Source organism: Schistocerca piceifrons, chromosome 3 (genome assembly GCF_021461385.2).
Source record: "Schistocerca piceifrons isolate TAMUIC-IGC-003096 chromosome 3, iqSchPice1.1, whole genome shotgun sequence".
NCBI lineage: Eukaryota > Metazoa > Arthropoda > Insecta > Orthoptera > Acrididae > Schistocerca > Schistocerca piceifrons.
In genome coordinates, this window is record NC_060140.1 from 638,625,885 (window position 1) to 638,651,212 (window position 25,328).

Below are 25,328 nucleotides of genomic sequence, written 5' to 3' on the forward strand. Positions count from 1 at the left end.
TACTATGGCATTAGGGGACTGGCTAATGAACAGATCTGTTCATTTCTCAATGACTGCAAGCAAAAAGTGTCCATTAGGCATGTAGACAAAAACACAAATAGTCTTGTAATATCTGTCAGAAGAATGCCCAATCAACTATAGCATACCTCAAGGGTCAGTAATGGGACGTTTTGTTTCCCTGGTATACATCCACAATCTGGATGTGCATGTTGAATAAAATAAGTCCAACTGTTTCTAATGTCACATGGAAGAACCTCTATCTCTTTATGGCTGTTATTTCTTTAACATTTATTGTGGCATAAACTACTAAACCAGTCAAGAAATTAAATTTAATGTGACATTTGCAGGAAATTATCTGGAAAATTACAACAACCATTTTGATCAAAAATCCAAGGGAGTGATCCTTCACCTAAAGTCCAGCCTACCCACCCAGTAATTTACCAAATATAATTACAACATGTATTATAATATGGTTGCAGCACAAAATAACACATTTATCTTCAAGAACTATTATAATTCTAGTTTGGTGAACTTCAGTTCTAAGAAATTTTCAGACCAAATTTGACAAACTGTTCACCAACAAAATGCATGCAAAGGTGAAAAATTTTGCCTGTGTATGTGACTTCAGTAAATCATTCATTACATATAGAACTCATGGAACTAGAGTATGATTCTAAATTATAAACTAGGCTGCAGTCTAAAAGCACTTTAAGACAGTTTTATAACCATTTACTAAAAAAATGTTTTCCAAATTTTCCTTGACATGCAGTATAAAAATTATCTTGCCCATGTCAAAGTACAGTTATGAGAAGTTTCTTCTATATTCACTATTCTTAGCCATTAATCACTGAACATGTTTGATCAGTATTTTTGACATTTTTGTTTGAGATTCCTTTGGTTTCCTTATTCAGTAGCCTATTGGCCATCGGAATCTTTTATTTTGTTCATTTTTAAAGTTAAGAGTTACAGTAAAGTATATAAAGCACATAACTAATCTTTTACAATGACAGACTGTCATAGCATACAAATAATAATTTTAATCACAATTAATTTCCAGTGTTCAGTGATAAGTATACAAAGTATTTCCTACACATCTTTAATCCTAAAAGAACGTACCACGCCAGCGGGTGCAAAAAATCTTGTTCCCCAGAAGTACACAGCATTCTCACTTGTGCCTACCACAGTATATGTTGGACCACATTTTACAAACTGGAAAAGAGAATAAAACTCATAGCATTTCTTATGCTGATAATGTTTTGGGGGCTTTTATAATCAGTAATTTATTTAAATAAGAGACAATAATCAAGAAATGGCAGGTGGAATAATGAAACATTATATGTGAATGTGAAAGTATGTAGATAGAAACAAAAGAAAACAAAGTGGAAAGCAAACAGAATTGAAAAACAGTTTGACAAAGAGCAGAGAACATTAAGGAAATGAATAATTTTGTAATGCTTTCAGTCAACCTGTCAGGCATGGAGGAGAATAAAATAATGGACCTAATTAACCATTATTTACTCATAAGGTTAGAAAATGTAAACATACAATCAAAAGTTAAGACATGCGACCACCCAGTCACAAAATTTCAGAGGTTGTTCAGAGATACCTTCTGAGTATTCTGGTGTTAGGAATTCACGGTCTCTTGTGGCTCATTATAAAGCAGTAATGTAATTATTATTTGTTCAGTTTGTGAACCTAATTACATTTGATTCTGTGAAAATATTATCACAATAGTAAAAGAGCCTGTAATGTGCTATAACTGAAAGTACAGCAAAAAACACAATGTAATATCATCAAATACAAAAGCACTGTGAAGTTTCCATTACTCCAAGAACAGCTCAGCATGGTATCATTATGCTACTCTCCCATTCCATTCAATATATCCATGTTCAAGGTACAGACTAACTAACTCTTTATCAGTAAACCTATCCATACAGCTGTGTATCTCCATTAAAGTACAGCTAACACTGTGGAAAAAGCAACACTAAGGCAGAACTGAGCAAAAATTACTTCAAGCTTGGGATATGAAGAGTAAAGTGAGCATTAAAGTTATCCACAGCAAGTACAAGGAGTGAATAGAGCTAGTTTGTTTCAAAACAAAATTTGCACTGTTGTCCAGATATTTTCAGTGCTATACAGATACAAGAATAAATGGAATTAAGAAATGAAACAATAGGCAAATACCCTGTAGTGAGCCTCAGGAGATTATAGGTCCATTACACCAAAATATTCAGAAAATATCCCTGAATAAATTTATAAATTTTGTTGATGGAGTTCTCATGCACCCTGTAGATAAATGACATATGGCAGGTAGACACATATAAGTGGTTAGAAAATTTCTCTAGCTTTCAAGTTACAATAATGCTCATTTTCTAGTGTAAGTACATTCACCCCCACAACATTCCCTCCTCCTCCCTCTCTCTCTCTCTCTCTCTCTCTCTCTCTCTCTCTCTCTCTCTCTCTGTGGTCTCTAGTGACTTGTTACAGGGTATTCGATTATAGTTTGACTTCTTACTCCCAATTATCTTTCTTTGGGTATGTATTGCACTAAAAGTGTCTGCACAGTGGTGCAGTTGTTAACGTTATGCACTGTGTGTTCTTGAACTGTAAATAGAGAAATACTACAGGATAACACCTTGTGCAGATGGGTGGTTTCTTTTCCTTATTTTTGTTTGCTGTCCTCATCCTGGAACTCCTTTTGTTATAATACTGTTTCAAAATAAAGATATAAATTGGCACTGCAGTAACGTTTATCCTATATGGGTAAATGTAAAATCAAAGAGATTCATAAATAATTAAAGTTTTGATCCTCAACAAACGATTGAGTACAGACCACCAAATTTTGTCACATACAGTGACCAAGACAAGACATTGAACTGTTATTCATTAATTCATTGTGTCATATACATCCTATCCAGAAGGAGAACATGCAGGGACATTTAATGAGACAAAGTACACACTGACTATAACAGAGGGAAACATTCCACATGGGAAAAATACATCTAAAAACAAAGATGATGTGACTTACCAAACGAAAGTGCTGGCATGTCGATAGACGCACAAACAAACACAAACATACACACAAAATTCAAGCTTTCGCAACCAACGGTTGCTTTGTCAGGAAAGAGGGAAGGAGAGGGAAAGACGAAAAGATGTGGGTTTTAAGGGAGAGGGTCTCCGCTCCCGGGATTGGAATGACTCCTTACCCTCTCCCTTAAAATGCACATCCTTTTGTCTTTCCCTCTCCTTCCCTCTTTCCTGACGAAGCAACCGTTGGTTGCGAAAGCTTGAATTTTGTGTGTATGTTTGTGTTTGTTTGTGCGTCTATCGACATGCCAGTGTTTTCGTTTGGTAAGTCACATCATCTTTGTTTTTAGATATATAAAATACACACTGACATTAACAAAAGACAAACAAGTCACTGTAACTGAATGAGCTGCATCCTTATTTGTACTGCTCTTTATATCCTATTGAAAGCTTGATATTTATTTGATTAAACCGATATCTTTCAAGATAATCATTACCTATATCCATAAACACAGAGCCACATTTATTGTACATTATATTACCACATGACATTCAACTTTACTAAGGATATTACTACCAGTACCCATCATATAGTTAATGGAACATTTAATCGTAAATCTAAATATTCAGATAGTTTTAAGAGAAAGTGGGAAATAAGGTGTGTTTTTTAATTTCCCTTTTGAGTTATTTGATATTCACAGTGACTTAGAACCAGAGTAAATACCATAACATCGCTCAGAAACCTTTACAAGGAAGCAAAATCTAAATGAAAATTATTTTTCTCTCTTTCATTGTGATTGTGTAGACTGCAGTTCAGATAAAATGGATTTTTATTTTCAGCATTAAATATCAAAAGGAATAAACATACTACAAAGAGGTGCAAAAAATTGAGTTTTTAAGACAGATTGTGCAATATGTACAGTAATTTACTTTATACCTTCAAAAAACTGTAAATACTCAAGTTGCAGTTAATGAAGGGATAATAAAAAGAACTGGGGAGACAAGAAATTTGTGGCACAACTTGACTAAAAGAAGGGATCAGTTGACAGGACACATTCTAAAATATCAAGGGATCAGCAATTTAGTACTGGAGGGAAGTATGGGGAGTAAAAATCATAGAGGGAAACCAAGAGAGGAATACAGTAAGCAGATAGAGAAGGCAGTAGGTTTCAGCAGTTATTCACAGATGAAGAGGCTTGCACAGGATAGCAAGATAGATAGAGTAGCATGGAGAGCTGCATCAAACCAGTCTTTGGACTGAAAATCGCAACACCAACATGTAGATTGAACCTAAAAATTGAAACACTGGTATAACAAAAAAGTGACAACTGATTAAATCCTATTGGACATCAACAAGATAACCATAAAAAAAGTGACTTTGACACATATTTCTTAAAAGTGGGAAGATGAGAGATAAATTCAAGAAAATGCTTTTCCAATTTTAGTGTCTTCCATAACACTCATTAAAAAATTCACACCTGTTCATATTAATGGATGAACAGCATAATTTTCATGACTTCTATATGTTAAAATTGACAGTCATAAAAGCAATTTAGCAAACATGTGTTGGAAACAAATAGCTAACCAGGGTCCTATCAACATGATCCTACGTCCCTGGTAGAATTTTCACAGCCCCCCCCCCCCCCCCACCCCTCTTCATAAAGTTACTTTTCTGTAATTTTTCCTAATAACACTTAGCAATATTATAATTTTATAAGTAGCTTTAATAAAAATTTAGCATTATTGAAAAAATTTAGACAAATGAACTATGCAGATAAAAAATATTGCAGCCAACACATTAAATGTATTATTGTTGCAAATAAATTACATATCATGCAAACTTTCTAAAGAAAGTGGAAGTACAACAATACCTATACCTTACAATATTATCAAAAGGAAAGTTGCAACTGACCATATAGTGGAGATACTGAGTTACAGATAGGCACAACAAGAAGATTATCACAAATAAGCTTTCAGCTAGCAAGGCCTCCATCAAAAATAGATGTATATGTATTTTTGACAAAGGCCTTGCTGGCCAATAGCTTATTTGTGACAGTCTTTCTGTTCTGGCTATCTGTGACTCAGCATCTCCACTATATAGTGAGTGGTGACTTTCATTTTCATAATATTGTTACATTCCATCCTGGATTTTCCATTGTTTAATATATATATCTTATTGTATATGAGCACTCTTTAGTACTTTGATTTTAATATGACATGTAATAAAGAACAGGTTTAGTTGTGACCATACCAGATATGCCACACTGCATTTCATGAAACCAAGAAAAGAGGTGTGGAGCATCACACAATATCCACATCACACAATATCCAATGTGGAAGGCAAACCATGCCACTCTGCCATTTTTGAACAACAGGAAACAAGTTCTGTGCAGTGCTGGTCATCAAAGGGGAGTTTCTAACTACCAAGCCAGAACGAGGGGGTAATGTACTGACAGGAGTAGCAGGTATGTAAATTTATTTAACTTCTGTCTCAAAATGAGTGTCAAGTGGAATCATCAGAAATTGGGAAACTTAATAGACCTGTATTGAGAACAAATGGCACTGTAGAATCTGAAATATAATGATTACATAAAAAAATAAATGAAAACACAATGCAAACATATTCCTGGGTACAATGCTGTTCAGTACAATTCTGAAGCACCAGCTGCCTGCCAATTAACTCTGACCCCTACACTTCTATGTTCTCAAATCAGGTAGCCCAGTCACCCCTTCAAGAAAGATATGATGTGCTTCCCTATCAGTACTATGGCTCTTTTCCACAATCTGTTAACAATTTTATCTCGTAAGTTGTACTGCTAATAAAGGAAACTTGAGATTAAGAATATAATTTTTTCAGTGTATCATTATGAGCCATGCACACTTCAGGAACATTTACTGAGATGCTTCGCTTGGATATTTTAAATAGATACATAAAACATTTACACAAATCCAAAAAACACACTGCTATTGCCATTTTCTCTTTCAAACATACCGCATTTCTAGACTTAGTTATTGTTTCTTTATTACTGCTTCAACCATGGGCATCCACAGAAATTTATAGAGGGGTGGCAAGATTATAACATAGCCATTTCTTACATAAATGAGTTGTTCAGTTCAGAAATGTGTCAAGCAACAAGAACTAAATCTTGTACATGACACAAAAATTATCATATCCAGAGAACTGATGGTTATTCTTGATGAATGAATATTCTATAATGGATAAAAACTCAGTAGTCCTCACACTGGTGAGCAGGTTGGGGAATGGGAAATCCCCCTTGTGCATGCCTATGGTCTCAGTCAAACAGATCAATGTTCAAAGCCTGATGACATGCAATAAAAATATTGAACTTACGATCAGTGTTTTGGGAGTCAACCGACTTCTGACTGGTCTAATACAGCCTGCCACAAATTCCTCTCTTATGCAAACCTTTTCATCTTATAGTAGTACTCTCATGCTGCATCCTGTTATTTACTGGATGTGTTCCAATCTCTGTCTTTCCCTAGACCTTTTACTCTCTAAAGTTCCATCTAGTACTGTAGAGGCTATTCCCTGATGCATAACACACGTCCTATCATCCTGTTCCTACTTCCATATGTTCCTTTCTTCCCAGATTCTGCAGGGAACCACGTCTTTCCTTATCTTGCCAGTCCAACAAATTTTCAACATGCTTCTGTAGCACCACATCTCAAACACTTTGATTCTCTTCTGTTCTGCCTTTCCAGCAGTCTGTTTCATGCCATAAGACCACCATTCCATGTCCTGAAACTTAAGCCATGGTTGGCAGCTTCAAGGTCACTCTGTCAGTGCCGTGTCTGACTGCTCCTCATTGTGCAGTTTCTCCAACAGTGTATATCTACCTCTACATCTCCAACTACATCCATACTCTGCAAGCTAATGTGAAGTCTGTGGCAGAGGATGTTTCTCACAGTACCCTATATTACATTATAGAGAATCAGGGAAATGACTTGTTAAATGCCACTGTGCAAGCTATAATTAGATTAACTTATCTTCACAACCACTTGTAATCTACCCCCTTGTTCTTTGTTGCTGACACTGTCCACTATGGTAAAGTCTTTCCTGAAGATTTGAAAGGAGTAAGATTTATGATAAACTTTTTATTTTACTTATCTTTTCTAAGTTGGCTCCAGTTCTTCATTCCTAGGGGTCTGATTCTAGAAGCTGCAATTTTCGTATTTTAGGTCCTCATTGCCAAATTGATCTACATAATTTTGAAGAATGTTGTTGCAGAATTTTCATTTTTGCGTTAATTTATTTTGTCACATTTTACCACATCACAGTCTTTTGAATTTTCAAATTAACTAAGCCTAAAATTCCATTGTTCACCCAAAATACAAAAATACCTCTACCTCTGATCACATCAGAGGCATGCTTATTACTCTCTCACTCAGTGGAAATAACAATATTGCAAACAGTTTACAAGTTTTCTTGACAAATGAATCTCCATTAGTTTTAATTATTATTTGATAAATGAATCCAGAAGTAAAAATAATAAACAGTACTATGTGGCATAATTAATTATAGAAATTTTAAGTGGGCCCATAATTCCATAATTTCATTTTTTTTTTTTTAGAAAGAAAAAAAATGCCATTTCAACTGTACGTTCAAAGGTAATACATATCAATTGTAACAATGAAAATAAAGTAATTCCTTTTCATAAATTTTAGCTTGAAATATAACATATTGTTTGTAAAATTATATGAAACTTTTCAGAAAAACAGCTGAGGTAATACTGACCTTTCCAAAATTCAAAAAATTTTACTGGTATCGACTACTACTGTTGAGGAAAAGTAATGCAAGAGGAGGATGTCCCTTTACACACTACAAGAGCTTTAGGCTATTGGAGTACATTCCTAGATTCCTCACTTAATACTAGCATTTGAAACTTTGTAAATAGGGTATCGAGAGTTAGTTTTGTTGTAACTTCCCTGTATCCTACTACTGAAACCACAATAAACAGACGCTAATGATGTGAGAACTATAAGTAATGATTTTTAAACAAGAATTTATCTCAACTATTTCTGGACTCAAAGCTATCTGAAACCAGAAGCAAAAGGATAATTATAACTGCTTCATGATGGTTAATATTAGGTTTAACAATTTTTGGAAATTAGTTCCTCTGCTTCACCTACCATTTTTTCATTAAAATAACACAACAAAGATCTAAAAGTGGTAGATTAATGTTTTATTGTATGATGTAACTGTGTAGATAAAAAAAATCTACTCACCAAGCAGCTGCAGAAGAACACTCTTATAAAATGTATTGAAGTTTGCAAGTTTTCGGAGCCAATGGTGCCTTCTTCTGGCAGAAGGTTTGAAGAGGAAGGAGGGAGCCTTTCCTTCTCATCCTGTCAGATAAGTCTTCCCTGATCTGGGATTCTGCATAACTCTTATGAACTTCACCCCTTTTCCTAGACCTCATCATTCCTTTTCCTGCACCCTTCTTCCTTCCTCTTCAACCTTTCGGCCAGAAGAAGGATGTACTGACACCGAAAGCTTGCAAACTTTAATACCTTTTATATGTGTGTTCTCTTACCACTGCTTGGCAAGTATAGTTTTTTTTTAATCTATCACATTACATTATATTTTCAGAAATTTGTTATTGTCATTGATGAAGTAAATGCAGATAAAAATTGATGAAATATTACTTCAGAGTGAACAGACCTATGAATCCTCTTCAAGAAAAATTATGCCAATAATTTCGGGTTGAATCTTCATTTCTTAAGCAATTCTTGTCGTATAATATTTAAAATAAACTGGAATATCTGTTAATTACATTCATTAAGTATCAGAAAAAGTGCTCTGAATAAATTTTTAGCTGTTGTTAGCACTTGCAATACTATTATCTATATTCAAAGGGTGTATCCAGACCTTCTTCTTTCTTGTTGTGAATAACACATTTTTGTATGAATGAACCAACACAGTTTTTGCCTCATACACTGCAAGTAATCCGCTCAGCTACCAATTTTAACAGCCACAAGGTAAAAGTTCCTGGTGGGAAAATGAAATGCTGCATGACCAGCAAGCAGTGCTGTGCCAGCAGTGAGGCTGCAGTGGAAATGTAGCAAGACTACCTGTGAGCAGTAGGAAGTGATGTGCCAGTGGTTCGGCTGTACCATATATGTACCCTAGGTTTCTCACTAATCTCATTTCTGCTACTCCTCACTAGTTTTGTCTTTCTTTGGTTTACTCTCAGTCCTTATTCTGATTAGTACTGTAATCTGGTCATTCTATTCAGTACAGCATGTCTTGTAAATCTTTCCACTTTCAGTGAGGGTAGCAATGTCATAAAAGGAATCTTGTCATTGATATCCTACTCAGCACTATCAAAACATAAATCACTTAAAAGATTACATCCACCATACATCTTTCAATATTTCAGCACTCGTGTCATCCACTGATGATGTTTACTATGTTTTTCCCCTTTCAGCTCATGACAAACAACTATGAAAGCAATACTTGAAATTTTCAGAGTTTCGACCATAATTTTTGTTGACATGCACCCATGAAAACTGGAACCATGCTGCACACCTATGAGCACTCTGCTCCATTATGTACAGTTTCGCACTGCTCTGCATCATATGTTTCTGTGTGGCATATTGCATTCACTGTGGGCATGACTCCATGGTCACATCATGAAAAGTCCAGTTTTGGTAAGACAAGCAACAAAGAAAAGAGGAAAGTGCTTTGTGTGCATGTGCTACATGAGTAGTGAGTTCTAGTGGCAGATATTTAGCTCATTCTTAGTGTGGTTAATGAGCACTGTTGGTAATTCAGGCTGTAGAATAAGCACCACAGGGAACTGTGACTATTTGTGGTATGCTGATAGTGGATGAGTGTGGATGAGTGCAGATAAGTGCCAGCAGTGTGCACTGAGACTGATCAAGACTCTACTCAGAATGAACACAGGTCGAAAAGAGACAACACTTTCCTTCACAATGCTATAGACTTGACACATTAATGCATAGCCATCTCAGAAGATTAACAATTATCTTATTAGGAAAGAACACAAAACATGGTTATAACATTTGGTTTATAATTGCTAGGTGAACCAAGTTAATAAACCTAAACTGTATTAGTGTTTTGACAAATGATTCAAAACTCAAAGTGCATAGTAACCGTTAAAGCTTGATCAAATCAAAAAAGTACAAGTCAGATGGTACAATGACACCAGTTCACAATAAGGAGGTATCAGCTTATTGGTAGGCTACTATGCATTGTGCTTGACCTTAAACTACACCTGAACATCATACAAATGTTCAACACATATATGTGTTCTACAGAGGGGAAAAACTTCGACTGTCAGTTCCACTTCATTGTACATAATCACAAGGAATCACCCGTATTCCTCTCATTAATTCTGTGTTTGCTGATTGTCCAGAATATTGTGAACAAACTATAAATAAATATGTAAGGGGAGGTACGATAGTGCAAGGAAAGATTGACAGATCAGTGAACCACTGAAGTCAAAGCAACGCAGCAGGAGCAGACAGCATTCCCTCAGAATCACTGAGATCCTTTGGCAAGCCAGCCATGACAAAACTATTCCACTTCATTTGTAAGATGTATGGGACATGTGAAATACCCACGCACTTCAAAATTAATGTAGTAATTCCAGTTCCAAAGCATGTGCTGACCAGTGTGAAAAATACCAAATTATCAGTTTAATAAATCATGGTTGCACAAAACTAATATGAATTTTTGTACAGAAGAATGGAAAAACTGGTAGAGACCAAACTCATGGATGACAATACTAACTCTTTGACTTATCTTAGAAGACAGGTTAAGGAAAGGCAAACATTTGAATATGCCATTTGTACTTGTAGATTTAGAGAAAGCATGTGACAATGTCAACTGTGCTACATTCTTTGAAATTCTGAAGGTGGCAGGGTTAAAATAAATGGAGCAAAAGGTTATTCTTAACTTGTCTAGAAACCAGACTGCAGTTATAAGAGTCAAAGAACATGAAAGGGAAGCAATAGCTGACAAGTGGGTGAGACAGCTTGTAGTCTATCCCTGATGTTATTCAATCTGTACCTTGAACAAACTGTAAGGGAAACAAAGGAGAAACTAGGAAACAGAATAAAAGTTCAGGAAGGAGAACTAAAAACTGTGACACTGTAATTTTGTCTGAGATGGCAAACAACTTGGAAGAACTGTTGAACAGAATGGATTGTGTCTTGTAAAGAGGTTATAAGATGAACACCAAATAAAGTAAAAGAAAGGTAATGGAACAAAGTTGAATTAAATCAGGCAGTGCTGAGGGAATTAGACTGAGAAATAAAAAGCTAAAAGTAGATAAGAAGTATTTTTATTTGGGCAACTAAATAACTGATGATATTAAAGTAGAGAGAAATGAAATTGTGTCTGGTAATAGCAATAAAAACATTCCTGAAAAAAAGAAAGACATAGCAAGCACGTACAGGCATCAGCCATCCACTGCACTCAAGCCATGCTGAAGACAGAGAAATGGAGGCTTCATAAGGTGAACAAAGGTGTGTAGTGTGTTTCCTGACAACAAAAGGAGTGTGTGAAACTGAAATTCATCAAAAAATGGCACAAGCATGTGAAGATCACTGTATGTCTGTTATGAGGGTCAAGGTATGGCACAAGGAATTCAAGAAATGATTGATGTTGTTGGCTGATGGTGCATGATCTGGAACTTCACACCACATTACTGATACCATTGTCTAGGTAGATGCCCTCATTGTTGAAGTGTGGTGAGCTATGTTGGCAGCCATTGCCCCAGAGGTTTGATTTAGTGTCAGAACTGCAATGGAAATACAATGTTTCCCTTACATTTGTGCCATTTTTCAATGATCTTCCATTCCCACACTCCTTCTGGTGTAAGGAAATGCCCTACACTCATGTGCTATTTTTTTGGAGCCTCCATTTATCTGTTTTCAGCACTACTGAGTGCAGCAGACAGTCGACACATGCATGTACTTCTTCTGTCACTATGTGGGTGTGGGCTCATGCCCCTCTAGCAGCAAGTTTGGGGCCACAGCACTCTTATAGGGACCACGTCTCCTACCCATGCAGTGGCACTATGATCCCTTCAGTGGTTTTTATTTTACATCCTCTAGTTCACTTGTTTTTGAATGACTCTAATAGTTATTCATCCTGGGATCATCTTATTATGAAACAGGATTAGCCATCACATACAGTGAAAACAAATAACTCAAAAATATACCTACACACACAATATTTAAGTATGATTTTATGAGGATAGGACAGGTGCTTGGTCATGATCATGAAAGAACCATCTTGACATTTACCTGACATGATTTATGAAACCCACAGGAAACTGACTCAGGATGGCTGGACATAGCAAACTCCATCCTCAGATATGCAAGGTGTGTGCCTTAATAACTGCACTACCTCATCTGCTTGGCCACTATTGTATAATGTTCTTTGATTTACATACAATTTACTCCAGATAACTTATAGCATGAAACACAGTTATGTTTTTCATTGCTGCACACATTAAGGGCACCCACTGGTGACTTCTGACCTATCAACTCCTGATATTCCCCTTGCACTAATTCCTGTCTGTTTGTAAAACTGATTCCAGACCTGTACATGTCTTCATGTCCTCCCCACCACCCACCTGAAAAACAGGGTCAGCATCCACCCGTGAAGACTGCCATACGCTATAGATAGAGGTCTACATGAATGCAAATATCCATGGATATATGCGGTAATTGTTATCTTGCAGAAAAAAGCATGTGGATATCTGTGGGTCATCTGTAGACATCCACAATAATACATAGCAACTGCTTTGTAGTGAAAAATTGAAAGCCAATATCAATTTTATTCTATGCTTTTGTCACACTGCATTATCAGGGGTCAATGAACAAGACTAGGTGAATTGGCACCACAGGCGCCGACTCCAAGGGGCTTAAGGGGGCCCAAGACCCCTCAAAAATTTAAGAAAATTATTAGTTATATTATGTTTTGTAAAATCACAAAATTATGTTGGAATTTTTTATTTTCCTTGTTTGACGATATTACGTTTTAAACTCAGTACTCAGTAACGAGTTAAAACAAATAATTATTACAGTAGTAAGCACGTTAACTGAAAATGAGTGGTGTGAATCATGATAGCATTACACACTTAGAATTTGACCCAGTGCATGAACAGTTGGGTAAAGTCTGGGGCCAGTGGGCCAGCGTGGCTAAATAAAGCCCATCCTGCTGTCACAGTCATTCAGTGTGGATAGTTTTGTTCAGTGCATGCTGAAGACAGGTTTAGTGTTCCGACTGTAGTGTCTAGTGGACTATTTTATATGACTATATTTTATTCATTTACTTTAGTCTCTTGGTGTATTGTGAATTAAGTTTTCAATGAATAAATTTGTTACCAAAAAGGTGCACTTGGAAGTTGATGATGCTGCAAGTCATCCTCCAACAATTATTGTGTCGTCAATTGCTTCGTCGTTTTCAGGCAAGAACCATTCACAGCAAAACCTGGACAATCCAGTAAGGCAAGATCATTTCAGAAGTCTTGGTTGATCAAATATAAATGGCTAGAATATGAAGCATCTACCAAAAAAGGTTTTTGCAAAACCTGCAAAGAGGCAGATGCTAAAAATCTATTACAATTTCCTTCAAAAAAAGAAGATGCATTTACTTCCTTAGGATTTTCTAACTGGAAAAAGGCTTTAGAAAAATTCTGTCTTCATGAAAATACATTTACGCATAAAGAAGGTGTTCTGTAACTAAATTCCATCACTAACCAAAGTGTGGCCTCCAAATTGAATGAACATTAGATAGTGATACGAAGAAAGGCCGTTTAGCTCTTGAGACAATTTTTACTACAGTGGAATTTCTATGCCAACAAGGACTAGCAATTAGAGGGCACAAAGATGTAAACTCAAATTTTTTTGATTGTTGGAACTCTGAAAGAATGACATACCTGAGTTTAAAGATTGGTTAGGGCATTCGGGGTGTAAGTGGACATCCCATGATATTCAAAACAAGATCATTGATCTACTAGGAAAGTCTGTGTTGAGAAAGGTATTGGCTTCAATCAAGAAGACTGAACATTTTTCTATTATGGTTTACGAAACAAGTGATTCTTCGATTCATGAACAAATGTTCTGTATTCGTACTGTCGATGATTGCTTAATCATCAATGAAGACTTTATTGGCTTATACAAGACCCCCAACACTGAATCACAAACTCTGTTTAGTATTTTAAAAGATGTTTTTGCTCTTCTTCATTTGTCAATGGATAACTTAAGAAGACAGTGCTATGATGGTGCTTCAAATATGAGAGATAAGTTCAAAGGACTGAAAAAGTTAGTTTTGGATATACAACTAAAAGCACATTATGTGCACGGCACTGCTCACAGTTTAGACTTGGCAGTTGTAGACAGTCTCTGCCTTCTTATGTCTATGATGGATATTATGGCTTTAGCCAACGACTTAGTAAACAGCCTAAGGAAATCCAACAAAAGGATGGGACTTTTCGGAAGCATATGCTGTGAGAGCACCAATGAACAAGCTGGTCTACGGCCTCTTTCGATGGACTATGCGAGCTTCTAGTATCTTGAGAATACTGAAAAACTTTGAAGAACTTCTAGAGCTTTTTGAAAAATTTTCTGCAGAGGACAAATGTGCAGGCTACTTTGAGTCAATGTTACAATTCAAGGCTTATTTCTTTTTACATCTTTATTGCCATGCAATGAACCCAGTAGAGGACGTCAATGAAAAAATCCAATGCCATCAACTAAGCGTTGCTGATCTGGAAAAAATATATGGGGGCTTGATTTGTATACTGAATGGAAGGCGTGATAGTTTTGAAGACTATTGGGAATTGTGTTTAAAAGAAAAACCTTCCCAAGTTGATGATCCTTCGCTTCCTTGGGATCAAAGTATACCAAAGAAGTAGGAAAACAATGAAACCAGCTCACCGCACCGCACACTTTCAAAACCCCAAAGGAATACTACAAAGATATTTACATTGAAGTTTGTCAAATGGTGCAATCTTGCATTACTGAGCAGTTTGCTTCAACTGGACACACACAGGTCATTGCAATTGAACAAGAGTGCCTGCTTTTAGTAAACAGAAGGGAAACAAATTTGGAAAAATCAACTGAGTTTTTAAAAAATTACCTAGACATTGAGAGACTGTGCTTACACTTGAATATGTTAGCTGATATTCTTAATAAAAGACAACTGGTCTTAAAAACATGTTTGATGTAAGAAAGTACATTACACAAGAGCCTGCAGTTGGAGAAATGTTATGTGAAGTAGTGAAGTGCATTAAGATTCTCCAAGTAGTTCAATGATGACAACAACAGCATAACAGTCATTTAGTGCACTTAGATGTCTGAAGTCATATCTCTGATCAACAATGGGACAGAAGCGATTGAACAACTTGGCTGTTCTTCACGTCCACCGAGATGTTTTGGATGAATTGGATATCTGACCAGTTACCGTATTTACTCGAATCTAAGCCGCACTTTTTTTCCCAGTTTGTGTTATCCATAAAACCGCCTGCGGCTTAGAATCGAGTGCAAAGTAAGCGGAAGTTCTGAAAAATGTTTGTAGGTGCCACCACAACTATGTTCTGCCGTCGAATATATGTAGCGCTACACAGGCATGCTTTGCAGTCACAAAGATAAATACGGGCGCCAAAACCTCTGCGTCAGTAAATAAATTTTAAAAAAAAGGTGGAATATGAGCTTTTTTCTCCGCCCCGAGTTTCGACCACTGCATTTTCATACATTATCCAACAAAGTAAATACAAATTCCGTATTGTTCATCTTTGAATGTAGCATTATTTCAATGTACTATGAAAATCCGACTGGCAAGACTGTTTGGGATGTTTGTCAATTTGGCCCACTCTACATTCTGAATTTTCTCCTACCTGTGAGAAGAGATGGTTGCTAATAGGAACTTTTATGTATTGTGAATCACATGCAGTATTCTCTTCACCATAAGAATAATACAAATATAAACATTTTGCCACGTACTGTTTCATGTTTGCTGCTATCTCATTTTAATCCTGTCTGCCTAATAAACTACGAAACTAGAGTGAGACAATAGCAAACGCGGAAGAATGTACATATCATGTCATGTTTATATTCGTATTATTCTTATGCCTAATAGTGGTACAGTCAGAAATGAAGCACGGCAATTGACTAGATTTTTAAATCTTAAGATGACTAATTTGTGTGCAGAATGTAATGTACTAAAGAGGCGTCTGCAAAGATTTTCAAATGGAGAAAAATTTTCGCTAAACTCTCGTTCAGAACATCTTCTATCATATGCAATCTATTATTTGGTTCTTGTTGATCATTATCGAAGAAAGCACCAGTATAAATAACAACAAATAGCAGTCTCTTGCCATTGTTTCGCTAATGAGACGATTCCTCTCTTTTGTTTTTTAATTGTAAGTGGTGGTAGCGTGCACAAAAGCAAGCCATGCCGCGAGCAGCGACAGGTCATACACACACATTATCAGAAGGCGACAAACAATGCATCACACAGTACAGTAATGCATTTTCAGCTTAGAGTGACGTAAACACCTATAACAAAGAGAACGGCACTTATTAGATCAAAGAAAAATAAGCAATCGATTCAAACCAGACGCAGCACGTGAAAAAGGAAGGGTACCCATATAAATATGGACAGAGCAACTGACGCATAGCAATGGCTACCTGGTAAAGCTTAACTGCTAAGCCTACGACTCGAACCAAACTACTGTAGCTGTATCGTCATTCATTCGACCTAAATTGTGTCTCATATTACAATGGACCAACTTTGTTTCGATTTGGAGGTGTGGCCTAAAACTTTTCTCTCCCCCTTGAATTTCAAGTCTCAAATTTCAGGTGCGGCTTAAATTCGGGAAAATTTTTTTCCTTGATTTCGAGTCTCATTTTTCAGGTTCGGCTTAGATTCGAGTGCGGCTTAGATTCGAGTAAATACGGTATCAATGACTTCATATTCAGTAATCCAGTCAGACGGCCAACATTTGCACCTTTCTAAAGACACTCTATCCCTAATAATGGCATTTAGAGCAATACTAAAAATCTTTATAAAATAGAGAATTAAATACATACATAATGTTAAATTTTTAGTTTCGAAATATTAGTACTAGTTTAGTACTAATTTATTATATTACTATAGTACTGTATTAGTTATTTTCAAATACTTAGATATTTTTAAGGTGCAAGACCCAATTACAACCCACTATTTACATACTTTTTGACTGAAAGTGGTTAGGCATACTGTATTAACTTTTTTAACTGTATTAAAACATTAACTTTGAGATATTGTTTTTATTTTATGAACCCTGAGCCTCATTCAAAGTAAGCTTTAATGAGATATTTCACTTATTAATCAAAGTGCTCTTACTGTGCAACAGCAATATTTTATGTTTTATTCTTTTAATGATAGTTTAGAATTCATTTAAATATAATTTCTGTCTTTTCAGAGCTATATATTCACTGCTCTGTAATAGCCTATAAGCATGATTATTACTGCAAATTGAATTAGCTCCTTACGAAAATAACATGCATGTTTATGTTTTGTTTCTTTTTTCAAACCCAAAAAATGTATTAGACTTGTTGAGTTTCCTGGAGTCTTGAGTTATCGAGAGTCCAGTTTTAGGGGGTCTAATATTGATCATATGACTCTAAAATGCTTTAAAAAACTTTAAAATTCACTATTTTTCATATAAAATTTAGAAAATATCCCGGGGCAAGACCCCCCCCCCCCCAAATATTTTTTATAAGTTAGCACCCCTAATTGGCACCATACATACATTGTAAAATTAGCTGAAAGCCTGAAATCTGTCGGTGTTCTTGGAATGTCTGCAAGGCCCAAGTAAAACAGAAGTCTGTTTCCATCCTTACCTTATGGCTATGATCACTTTAGCTGCACCCAAGGGACCTGCACCTAGTGACTAGGTGTTCCCATGACCAATTTTGTGCAGCCTGTCCCATGCATTCTGAATGATGCTAAGAGTATGAGGTCAGTGATCATCTAAGGTGCAGTAAAATGATACCTTCCTGCCTTTCTATTGTGTTAATTTTTGAAAGTTAAATAAGATAGTAACATATTGGCAAAGGAAGGGCACTTTAAATTGCCAACAAGAAGACGGTGGAAACATGTAATCATCAAACTGGGATTTAGGTGTAAGATCCTTTCTTATGACACAGCAATTGAATTTTACTTGAATAAGTTACCTCTTGTTATTAGGCTAATAATTGCATCAGAGCCAGAAGCCATCATTGGTAAGCAGCAAGCTTGGTGATGCAAGACCTTTGTTACTGTTAAATTTCAATGCAAAGAAATTATTTGCATAATAATGACAGTAATAATAACAGTAATGATTGGTCTTTGTTAAGAACACAGATTTCAGGCTCAACTTACAAATATTGAACTGCAAAAACAATAACATGATATTGGTGTGTGACTGCTGCATCACCAAACCAACCACTTCTAACATATTTAAAAGGCAAAAAAATATACAAAAGATTCTATCATTAGCATAGAAGAGGTTTAGGTATATTTCTACCAAAATAATGTGTAAAAGATTTTAAGTAAGTTGTTATTTCACAATAAAAATCAGAGTACATATAATATGCATCCATATAGTAGTGAGGCTCAAGGAAGAAGCAAGATTGCTACAGTATCCACTATCTTGTTTTTAGCAACAGAACCAAAAGTGACATAGATAATTAAGATATTAATAATAAGTTAACATTTTGCAACAGAACCACATCTCTCACACCATACAACATAGAGATTTGCTTTAACAGCTGATAGATCAGAAGACTCTGCTATGCCAGCCCATTTGGTTGTTCACAGCAGGTGTCTACAATCTGTGGCATGCCTGCCCACTTGATTATTCACCCCCAGATGTCTACTTTTTTAAGAAACATGAATTTTTGTAAGACATTTCATTGAACTTTACAACGACAGTTTCTTTTTTAATTTTTTTGTTGCAGTGGATGGAATACCACTGTATAGGTTTGACTTTATAGTGCCTTGGAGAAGGAGGTAAGTGTTGATAACATCTGCCTGCAAGGGCTGTGGGCAGTGACATGCTCTCCTGGTTTACCATATTTTTAAATGTACAAGGGTGAATCAAATGAAAACCTTAAATTTGTAATAACAAATCGAAATTTCATGCCGTTATCCTGTAAGTTGGTAAGCGTGCTACAAACAGCATTCAGAATGGCCTGTAAGTGGCAGCATAGTGCAGATGCACACATACCATCGCAGTATCAGTAAAAAGATGGCCGCCCCACTTGTGACCTGCACCAGGGAAGAACAGCATTCTGTTATTTGGTTTTTGCATAGTGAAGGTGTGAAATCTATTGAAATTCATCAATGAATGAAGGTTCAGTATGGTGAAGCATGTTTGCCATAGCAGCAAGTCTATGAATGGAGTAGGAAGTTTGCAAATGGTGTGACTTCAGTGGAAGATGCTCCTTGTCCAGGTCAGGCACAATGAGTTGTGACTCCACAGAACATTGCAGCAGTTGAAGCCATAGTGAAGGAAAACCACCGAGTGACACTGAATGACATTGCAGCATGTTTATGGATTAGTCATGGGTCAGCACGCCACATTGTGCATGATGTGCTCCAGTTTCACAATGTGTCTGCAAGATGTGAGCCAAGGCAGCTGACTCCTGAAATGAGAGAATGACGTGTTGATGCTTGTGAAGCACTTCTTCAGAGCTTTGAATGAGAAGGTGATGGCTTCCTTGCAAGAATCATTACTGGGGATGAAACCTGGGTTCATTTCCATCAACCGGAGATGAAGAGAGCAAGCAAGGAATGGTGCCATTCATCATCACCAAAACAAAAAAGTTTTGAACAGAACCATCAGCAGGGAAGGTTATGCTGACTCTCTTTTGGGATGAAAAAGGCGTCATTTTGGAGCATTACATGCCTAGAGGGACCACTGCCACCAGTGCATCATACACAGATCTCCTAAAAATCAGTCGGCTGAAGTGGCTGCGCGGTTCTGGCGCTGCAGTCTGGAACTGCAAGACCGCTACGGTCGCAGGTTCGAATCCTGCCTCGGGCATGGATGTGTGTGATGTCCTTAGGTTAGTTAGGTTTAACTAGTTCTACGTTCTAGGGGACTAATGACCTCAGCAGTTGAGTCCCATAGTGCTCAGAGCCATTTGAACCATTTTTGAACCTAAAAATCATCTGTGGCCTGCAATCAAATCAAAGTGATGTCGATTGCTCTCAGCAGGTGTCCTTTAGCAGCATGACAATGCAACGCCCCACACTGCCAGTACAACAGTTGCAACAATCACACACCTGCATTTTGAATGTCTTCCTCAACCAACATACTCACCAGACCTCTCAAACACGCAATGGGAGAAAGAAGTTCTGTTCTGATGAAGAGGTATGCCATGCGGTGCATAAGTGTTTGTGCGGACTACCAGAAGAATTTTTTTCTAAAGGAATTTATGCACTTTGTAAGCACTGGAGGACTTGCATTGAGTGTGGGGGAGATTATGTTGAAAAGTGATACAGCTCTGTACCACTTCTGCACAATAAATAATATTTTTAAAAATATTTAAGGTTTTCATTTGACTCACCCTCATACATTCTATATACATCCTATAAGCATCTGCCCTACATCTGGGTAAATCGCATTTCTTTTGCAGCAACAGAGCTCAGTTATGCAATTAAAAAAAAAAGAAATACTGCAATGTGATAAATAGGCTCTTCTAGGATGAGCTGTTCTTTGGAATCTTTGTTTCATAATCTCACTCCAGCTTGTTAATCATAGTCACCATAAATACACTGATCTGAAAAACTTAAGAAAAAGATAGATAAAGCAACATAATATATTAACTACTCAGTGGAAATGAAAGAAAGTATGGGGGCATTTTGGCTGAGGTTACCCAGTTGTGCACAAAAGCTGAACATCACATGATATGGAGGCAGAGTGACTACAGCTGAAGGAACAGGAGAAGACACTTGAGTGTGAATCAGCAAGTTGTGATGGTGAACTGAGGTGGTGTTCTTCATTACAACATGAACCACAGTCAACATTTATATTCCTCACATAAGAATCATCAGGGAATTGAAATAAGGACCACCTGTGATGGATGTAGCTCAGGATTCTGGTTTTATATACAGCACTGTTTTATGTGCATGAGGAGCATTCTGAACCACCGGCACTCCAATTCAAAGGAGAGGACATGGTTGATCATAGTCAATTACATTAGAAGACCACAGCATTGTGAATAGGCATGAAGGGATCCACATAAAAAAAAATGAGTGCAGTTGCAACCACATTTAACAGGACTACAAGGCAGGCAATCTTGCGCTCCACAATGGCACGGTGGCTGCATGGGGGTGGCCTCTTTGTACAAAGACCAGTACATTGTGTTCCACTCATATCTGCACATCAGTGGCACTGTCTGCAATGGTGCTGAGAGCTTAGAGACTGTACCACGGAGGATTGAGGGTCACATGTTTTTCTTGGATGAGAGCAGATTCTGTCTGAGAAGTGATTCTGGACATACTCTCATATGGTGGGAATGCATAATGCACTGAGAAACATGATTGTTTTTTTGTTCCAGATGTTATGTTATGAGGAGGCATAAGTTGCATGGGTGTACTGACCTCCAAATCTTTGAACATGGTACGCTCAGCAGTCAGTCTTGTTGTGACAATGCACTACTTTCCCAAGTGTATCTTTTCAGAGGTACATTATTTTGTAAACCCTTATTGCCAGTTTTGTAAAGGTTTCGTCACTACTGCTGTGGAGGCCAAGTTCCCACTGTTGTTACGGTAGGCTGAGTTTGTGAAATGTCTTTTCATAGAGTACATCACTAAGACAATTTCTCCCTGCCACTATTACACAGCTATGCCCCTGGGTCAGGTAACAGGAGGAGAATGAAGGTTCCACAACCCTCCATCAGATTAGTAACGAAGTCACACAAATGAGTTGGAAAGGTTTACTTATCCTTGTGACTTGTGAACAAGGAAGTTGGCAACACTGCTTGTAAGATAACGCAAAAAAAAGCCCTCAATGGCTAAGTGCAAATAGTTGTAGATAAACTTCACAGTACATAGCAAATGCAATTTACAACAACTGTCCTTTCACTTCCAAGAGTTCACTAAATGCCTATGTCTATGTCAACCCTGGATGATGATCTACAACCAAGTAGGCAACAGCTGCTCGTCTATCTTCCAAGTAGGCTTCTGTCCATTGTCATCTGGTCATTGGCAGATTGTACTCAGACATCAATTGGCTGAGGCATTCTTCACCCTCAACATCGCCCATGGCAATGGTGGAACTTGCGCAAGTGGTGAGTCTCTATGGCACTGGCACCAGCTCACATATTTGCATCTGTGGTGCTTTTGCCCTTGCTGTAACTTGTTTGGATGACACAGCATATTCCGCCCTGACTTCATGTTTATGGATGACAATGTGCAACCATAGTGGGCAGTGCAGGTGAAGGAGAGCCTGGAATGATGGGATATTTGGCAAATGGATTGGCCTGCCTAGCTTCCTAACTTAAATTCCATCCAGCACATATGAGATGCATTCTGGAGATTTATTGCATCATGTCCACATGCCACAAGGACCAACCAACAGATGTCAACTGTGCTGCTAGAGGAATGGAACGTCCTACTACAAGAACTTCTTACCAACCTTGTGGACAGTGTGGCAGCATGTTGCAGAGCATGCACTGCTGTTTGTAATCATCACACATTCTTTTAAGAACCATGTCCCATCTTTTGTAATGACCAGAAGACTGTCATAAATTGTGATGACTTCAGTGTAATTATTGTTTTTGAATTTCTGTTCCATCACATTGCATATTTCTTTCAGTTACCTTTTGTACTCTCCTGTAGTATTTCTTTCTGTGTATGGTCCAAGTGTTATTGGCCTATAGTACTTGGTAGCAACATGTAACATGAAAGTTACATGTGTCCTTAAGCTTTGCACATCAGTGAAACATTCAGTATAAAATCAGTGAATATATCAATGTTTGTGTTAGTTGCATTTAAAAGTGCACTATATAATGGTTTTTACACTGAGAATAGTAACATTTTGAAATAACTTAGTACTGTGGTAATTGATGTTCACATGATAATGGTTATCTTTATTATGAGGCCCGTGCTTAAAATATGAAAATCATCAAACAACTTTCTCCATATGCATGGAAGAAATATGTTTTGTACTACTCCTATAAACAAAATGAAAATTAATTTGAATTTGATATGACTGCCATTGAAATAGGTCTAGCCTTAATTCACATCAAAGCTGAGTGTACACATCAGCAGATGAAATTTCAGGCCAGACATAAGCCTTTTACCAGAGAAGTGGCAGATAAAACTGCTTACCTAAGCTTGAGTTTCTGCAGATGTGGATAATTGTCTTGTGTATGCAATGTGGATAATAGTTTTCTTATCCATGCAGATTTGTACCTATAAATCTTGGCACACAATTTTTTTTTTTATAAAAGCACTGCACTGTGATTGACAGAGTGTTATAGTTATCTCATTTCATTACTAACCATTTCTCTGAGTCCTCTACATTATCTGTAATGGTGTAGTATGACTTACTTATGAAGAATGTTTTACCTGACTTTAGTAAGCTTTTCGCCTCATTGGGCAGTGTATTACACAGTTTTATTTCTTGTTAGAAAGTGCTGTTTCCAGTTTTTTGTTTGTATTTCCTTGGTAAATGTAAGTCCAAACAAGTTCTTATCCCATGGTTATGTATACAACTTTTAATGAAATGGTTGGTAATATCTTCCCTGACATACAGATCAGACTGGTATATGTATTTATTTGGTGCATTAAGGACGCCATTTTAAATAGTTCTGTAGAGGCAGTCAGTCTGAGAATATTTGAGATTTTTTGCAAAATTTTATTTCAAATATCATTTTCCATTGAATCTTTCCTCCCAGAATAACTTCATCAGTGCCTATGTGCCAGCCCAGCCCATCCTTCAGAACAGAAGCAGTATATTCCAGTAAAATCTGCTGAAGACGGCATCAGTTCACCCATTCTGGCATCTCTGATGAGAAAACTGGTGTACCCATACCACCAAGTTAATCAATAGGGGATGTGGGATATGAGTCAGATGTGCAGTTGCTGGAGGGTCCTGGAGGGCAGAGAGGTGCTGGTCAACTCTCTTTTGTTGTAGCTGTCATACAAAGCAGATGCTCTTCTGATTGAGTTTTCATACAGAGCGGACAGCCATGTGCTGTCTGTGTCCACTCACCAGTAATGGCGACCAGCCATATGAACATAAATTCCCAGCTCTTCCATTTTCTGCTCTGTCCATTTCTGTGTTCAACTGTTAGGCTAGTAGCCAACCTCTACATCCACCTCCTTTCTGCATCCAGGTATCAAGAACATCCCCCAAGTTATCTTTAATAAACTCTTTTATTTCACTGCCCCTCTTCCAATGCTTACACACTCCGCTCTACATCCCGTATAGACTTTCATAAGGAGCCCAACTATTACTTCCCGTTATCATTGTTACAACCCTTTTCTCTTACTTCCAAACTGAGTCAACATTTCATGCCTTCGATAAACAGAAAAGAATTCCATAGCTAACAACTGAGTATGTAGGAATAGTATGTCATCACAATACACTCGCTGTTACAAGTTGATGACAGAACTCTAAAAGCATGCTGATGATATTCTTTTTGCCACTATCTTTGTATGTTCATTTCATTTCAACTGACATTCAATATTCAAACCTTAAAACTCTGTATTTGAACACAATCTATAAATTTATCTTCTATGTTTAATGTGACAGTTTTATTTTCCCTCTACGCAGAAGTGCATACTGTTTGTTTTCTTTATGTTCAATGTTAGTTTATTACATACTTTCCAATTTTAAACAGCACTGAGGATTTCATTTCCTTTTCTAATAGCTCTGGTTTTTTATCAGTGATTACGAGACTGATGCCATTAGCAGAGAGCTATTTTTCCATGTCTTACACTGTTTGGAAAACCACTGACTCATTTGGATCCAAAATACTACTCTGAGGAACACTTGCAATTTTTTTTCTGTCTGAAACTTATTTTACAAAATAATTTATCATCAGCAGATGTGTGAGCTATGTCTACCATTTTCACTCTGTTTTCCATGTAAGACTGAGATGGTATTACATGCCTTCTTCTTCTTCTTTTTCTTCGCAGATGGATCACTTAGGATCACGCATAATCAACATTTGTTGGCCTTTCTTTTCGCCCAGTATTCCTTCATAAACAACGAATGGGCTAGCTTTCATTGCGTAGACCATGTATGTCAGTTAGTTTT

At 37.0% G+C, this 25,328-nt stretch overlaps 1 protein-coding gene across 1 annotated transcript in view; it reads right to left on the bottom strand.

Annotated features, from left to right (window-relative positions):
- Positions 1-25,328, bottom strand: part of LOC124789624 (serine/threonine-protein kinase Nek8-like) — a 319,457-nt gene that overhangs the window by 77,127 nt on the left and 217,002 nt on the right. The window contains exon 18 of the mRNA XM_047257042.1: positions 1,117-1,209. Coding sequence (XP_047112998.1) covers positions 1,117-1,209 — 93 coding nt within the window. The remainder of the gene's footprint in view (positions 1-1,116; positions 1,210-25,328) is intronic.